The sequence below is a fragment of the Cryptomeria japonica genome, chromosome 5, assembly GCF_030272615.1.
Source record: "Cryptomeria japonica chromosome 5, Sugi_1.0, whole genome shotgun sequence".
NCBI classification, from domain to species: Eukaryota; Viridiplantae; Streptophyta; class Pinopsida; order Cupressales; family Cupressaceae; genus Cryptomeria; species Cryptomeria japonica.
Genome location: NC_081409.1, coordinates 308,849,966 through 308,855,837, shown reverse-complemented (window position 1 = coordinate 308,855,837; position 5,872 = coordinate 308,849,966). Strand labels below are relative to the sequence as shown.

The window sequence follows — 5,872 nt, the reverse complement described above, 5'->3', positions numbered from 1 at the left end:
TGTGACTTTTTTTCCAATAATTAACTCATAAATGGACAACATGGTTGTCAACCTGATTTGAGCTTTTCCTAACATGAATATATGAGATCTAACGAGATCTAGAAAATATTATCTTTTAGAATATAGGCTTCTTTCATAATTTCCCAAAGATTCAATTTAAACAATAATCAGATTTCATCGAGCTGATGATTATGGATGTCACCTTTTACTGCCATGTGCTTGAAATTCTTTCCAAAAGCTTGCTTGAACTCCACAAAGGTTTGCTAATGGCAGGGTCTATTGCATAGCAGCCTAGAATTTCCCAAATTCATCTCTAATAGTTCTCTTACAAAAGGGCCATGATTTCGTTTAAAGGTCCTTCAACATTCAATTTAATAAAAAAATTGTGGGAGAGTTGGGAGGTTCAATTTTCTTTATTACTCTTGCAAACCATTTTCTTTCTTTTCTGATGAGGGGGTTGGGAACTATCCTGTTACTCGATAAACCATGTATATTGTACACACTGAATGTTTTCAAATAGTATGGCTAACCCAGACTCCAATGGAGTTGGCATGGTTGACCTAAATAACAAGACATGGTTTTTAATCAAGACAAAAATGTCTGTTTTGAAATGGTTACTGCCATATATGTTAAGATGAAAGTAGCAAGGATAATCTGTATTATGGAGGCATTGAGACAATCCTGTTATATTTCTTATATATTTGGTTGATGTAATTGGTAACCTGTTACATGAAGCAAATAAAAAATGATGACTGAACATATAACTTAGATTCACATAGCAATTAATCCATCCTGCATCATTACAAGAGTAATCAAATATCATAAATGCAATAGCATTATGCTTAATATGTGGTATTATTCCGATTTCCAGATCGAATCTCATTCAAGGGCTAACGTCTTTTATCCTTTCATCTCATCTTCTTTATAGAAGACAATGGTCTACCTGTACTCCCCTTGTCCTATGTATTGTTTGTGGCCATTTTACCTTAACTTAACATTAGTGTTACACATTCAAATAAGATTTGCACAACACCATTGGTAGCCATCTTACAGGGCACTATTATTTAATTTCAAATGCATATTATTCTTGTCCATGAGAACAATACCGGCCAATGTTTATCGGTTCTGGCTAGCATTAGATTCCACAAAAATACATGAATCCTGCTTTCAACTGTATTATGGTGCTATAAAATGTGTATAAAACTAAACAGAATAGAACGATGTCTTCTAGACATAATAAGCACATCCAAATTTGTGAATAGAAATGATTTTATTACAAAGAGGTTATTAGATTATATTCCTAAAACCTGAATAAGTAAACAAAGTCTATAACATTCCAATAACATACATATCAACATTCCAATTTTAACAATTTTGACGTTGTGAGGGGAACCAGTTCAATTTCACATTCAATTAAGAACTTGGGAACAAAATTCAGTCATAAGGGTAACTGCTTTGGTAGTTTTACTAATGATGTCTGCATTTTTCATATTTATGCATCAATTGTATTTACAGATCTATACTTTGTATATCATGAAATAAAAAAGCTTACAATAAGCTGAATTATGCCTTTGATTCCTAGCCACAAAGTGCATCGAAAAAGAATTTACAAGAGAAAATAAATAGTAGTAACTCAAAATCGACATGCATCATGATGTCATAACTGAATAAATTTGGGAACAACCAGCCAAGAGCAATGAAAGTTTTACAGTGATCAAGACAGCAGAATTGAGTATTAGCAGGTTCATAATAAATAACAGACATAGTCATATTTGGGGAAAAACAACAGTTGAGTAAATTCAGTCCTTTCAATTCATGACACTTACAGAGCCACAAACAAATAATGCATTAAAAAGCAATTAACAGGAGAAAATCAATAGGATAGTAAGCAAAGATCTACATGCATTTATAATACGACGAAACTGAATAAAATTGGGAGCAACCAACCAAGAGAATTGAAAATTTTACAACGATCAGGTCACAATAATTGGATTTTAGCAGATTCATAAAAGATGCCATAGACATACTTATATTTGGGGCAAAGCATGATAGGTTAGATTTCACCATTGTGAAAAGTTAGTAAATTCAGTCCTTTACATGCGCGATATTTAGAGTCTACACAGATAGCCCTGACTGAGGGTTTTGTCTGCTTGAAAACCTTGTAAGCCTAAGCCAAAGTGAATAACACTAGAAAATGCTACAGAAGTTTGTTTTTATCATAACTTGATTTGAGAATAAAAGTAATACAAGAATAATAAAAACCAAATAGAACCAATAGAACCATTCTAAAAAATTTATATATAAAAAAATTGGCATAAGATATCTGCTACACTGCATCGACCGTGTAGATTTATTCCATTTACTCACCACTGTTATAGGAGCCATCAGGCAGCCTGACTCGTGTACTGTATGGAACTGTGTAAATTTACTCCAAACATGTTGGAATGCATCTGGCCTATTCTAAACAGTGTGTGTATGTCAGAGAGAGAGAGAGAGAACTCTGTTTTCTACTGACTACTGTTGCACATGGCCAGTTAATTTGGTGTTGCTGTGTTGCAGTTTATGGATCAGTCGGATATCTTAAGGAGACAGAAGATTAAGACTATGCAAACTGACTAGTAACTAACAATTAATTTTGACAAATAAAAGAGACTAACAGAGGAAAATACAAATTAATTGGACATATTGGAAGTGGTAATAACTTAAAGGATTCACATCCTTCATGCCAAACAAATACACAATCCAATTATTTTTGGAAGCTTTGATTCTTAATATGAAGATGAAAGGTTGCAAAAAATTTACAGCAAGAGCAGGGTGATAAAATACTAATAATACAACCTCAAGGAAATACATAGGAGATAGGACATTAATAAAATCAAAGTAGGATCAAGTCATCTGTAACAAGAAACATTAAGAACCAGGAACAAGCGAATGGTGCCTTTTTTCAGAGCTCAAAAGAAGTCTGGACTGTATCCATTGCTTGTAGTGGCCAAGATGAAGTATGCTACAATATGACCAATGGATCCCCACGCAAGAACATCAATAATGTTAAATCCAGCTGGGTCATTGCTCTTGAGAAGGCTTGAGTACTCCTGGGCCCTGGTGTCTCCTGCCTCATAGTGGGTCTCCCCATTTTGCTCAGGAAGGCCTTGCTTTGTCACATTGTCCCTCTGAAACGACAGGAACACAAACCTTCCGAGGAACAGTGAGGCTCCTGTGCTCAGGCTGATCACCAAAGAAGGATTGAGAGCATTGGTAATATGAAGAGGGGATGCTTTGCCACTTCTTGTTTTCTTCTGGAAGCTAGATTTTGTCTTCAAACTTATTGAGTTTCCTAGGAATGAGGCCTGGGTTGGAGCAAGGGATTTGTTCTGGCTTACAGGGGCGAGACCCCTGAGGCCTGTAGGTGTCCAAGAACATGCAGCAGCTGCCATTGTTAAAGAAATTCAATAGAATTATTTGGGCTACAAGACGTGCTAGGACGGAATGGATTGATACCCAATTGAGGATAGAGCTTTCAATTGGAAGAAATTCAACGGTTACAAAAGTTTTTCTTCCATATCTCAATTGGGATGGCATTTTGGGTTGGATATCGAAGTAATGGCAGAGAGGCATCCACCGTGATACAAGTCAATATGTCGCGAGTATCATTGGTTGCTTATGGATAAGAAATTTAGGAATGTATGAGATAAGGGGTTTCACGATTCTTTGGTTGTGGGTATCCTGTTCTACATTGTTAACCTCACCTTTTACCCACCACACCATCGTTTGTATTAAAAGAGAGTCTACCTATATTCGTTGGGGAATACAACCATTTCCTAATAATAACGTAGGCTAATCAAATAAAGTACATACAACTTAGCATATATCTATATTAATTTATTATTAATTGCATTTTAATGTGTCATGGATATCCATTTATTCATGGTTAAGTCTAGGGGAAGCGTACTATTAGCCGTTATAGTTAACTTCACGTACCCGACATGCATTTTAAACGGTACATTGGATTTTGAGGTTTTTTCTGGGTTGTCTTCACATGTGACTTAATTGCTTATAGCTATTGTTTTGGCTTCTGTGTATTAACTATCCATGTTGTGGGATCTGTTATACATGTAGGAGTCAAAAAGTAAACATCTCAAAGTGTCACTCGATACCTACTTAAAGATGCCCCAATAACTGTGCACTTAAAATTGTCAATACTTATGCACAAATGCCTCAGTAGTTATGGGTACCGATACAGGGGCATAAATGAGCCAATTATGATAAAAAAATTCTAAAAAATGAGAAGCTATTGGTACACGTGAAATTTATTAATGGGCTTTTAGTTATTTGTTTTTTGGTTCTTCCAAAGTTAGTAATTGGGGGGTTGGGTGCGCAAGGAGTGAATGGTTATTAAAACATGAACGGTAATTGGCACTCTTCCCCTAATTCTTAAGTAGATCGATCGATAAGTTTTAGTGAGTCATTTTAAAATGAGTTTAAGTGTAACAAGTGTGAGGTATTTTTCGTAGTGTGTCAAATTATGACATTTCTATTAAAATTCAATTGCATAATTTTATTGACCCATATTTTATGAGTAGTATTTCACATGAACCAATTTTTCATGAGTGAATTTAATATTCATTTATGTTGGTGCAATTATTTAATTGCATTTTGTTATTTAAATTACTTAGGTGCCAATGGGTCCTTGGTTTGCTAGTGAAGTTGAAAGGTTCTTAATGAGCTTACCAAGAATCAAGTCTTGCCAAGTTTAAGGCTCCAACATCATAAGGGATGAAGCCAAGATTGTGCCCTAGGCAAATTGGGCAGAATGGATACCCAATCATTGGCTCTTAGTGTTGCTCTTTTGATACTTTTGTCCTCGATGACAAGAAAAAAAAAAAAGAGGGCAAGTTGTGTTGTTTAAGTTTCATATTTTGAGGCAAGTGTATTAAGCATGTGGTTATATACTTAAAAAGCCTTTCTCACGGGCCAGACTAGTGACACGGATACATTGAATTTAGCTGACGTGTTATATGTTTAAAACGCCTTTCTCTCAGGCCAGGCTGGTGACACGGATACAGTGAATAACACTGACTTGGCATTTATTGAACGACATCTTTGGTTTATATTATGTTTAATTTGTCTACGGACTAATAGCATATTCTTCGGAATACACTTTGTGACCGACAGATTAAAAGTTTTTTGGAAGCATCGTTTTTGTGTTTCATTTTGTTTTTGAACAAGTTTGAAGTCCGTCTCAAACCCTAGACGCCATGAGAGATGCAGCCGCCGCTGTAGCTAAGGAGCTCGAGTTAGTTTGTTCAGTTGAAAAGAATGATGCAAAAGTGGACTTAACAGTGAGCTTAATGGATTTCTGGTTAGTTTGTTTTCAGTTATCAATGAGGTTGCGTTTCACAGGTATTATTCTTGTTCATATGCTTGAAAAGATTCAGATATTTCGAATCAGGTTTTTCAGTTATGAAAAATGGAAATAAGGAAACAGACTTTGCTTTATTTTTAGTTTTTCAAAATTGGGAAATCAAGCATCTTTAGTTTCTCTCAGCTTCTCTTTCCGTTGCACAGTTAATCGGTTATTTGTTTTCAGTTTGCAAATTCCCGTAAGGTTTTTGGTAACCCTATACGAGGGTTATTCTTGAAGATGTTTTTTTTTTGGGGACAAAAACGGTTTAAATACAGAACAGTATATACTGAAATGAGAGTGAGGAGTGTGAATAAGGGAAAGACAAAGAATTTGTTGAAAAAGAAAAGAAAGTGCTGTGTATAAAAAAAGACTATCAGAGATTTTAGATAGTCGAGGGTTTGAGAGTATTACTCTGTTTTGTTGCAGAGTACATGAGGCTATAATGGTTGAAATTATTTTGTTCAGAGA

General features: G+C 35.1%; 1 protein-coding gene across 1 annotated transcript; it reads right to left on the bottom strand.

Moving 5' to 3' along the window:
- Positions 1 to 2,734: 2,734 nt before the first annotated feature.
- Positions 2,735 to 3,611, bottom strand: LOC131057114 (photosystem I reaction center subunit V, chloroplastic). Its single transcript, XM_057991298.2, has one exon. It carries the CDS (start codon positions 3,432 to 3,434, stop codon positions 2,952 to 2,954), a length of 483 nt encoding a protein of 160 aa, XP_057847281.1. The 5' UTR covers positions 3,435 to 3,611; the 3' UTR covers positions 2,735 to 2,951.
- Between the last annotated feature and the right edge of the window lie 2,261 nt (positions 3,612 to 5,872).

What these genes read in the sequence shown, in the direction of transcription:
- LOC131057114 (XM_057991298.2), bottom strand. Translation starts at nt 3,434, where the DNA reads ATGGCAGCTGCTGCATGTTCTTGGACACCTACAGGCCTCAGGGGTCTC.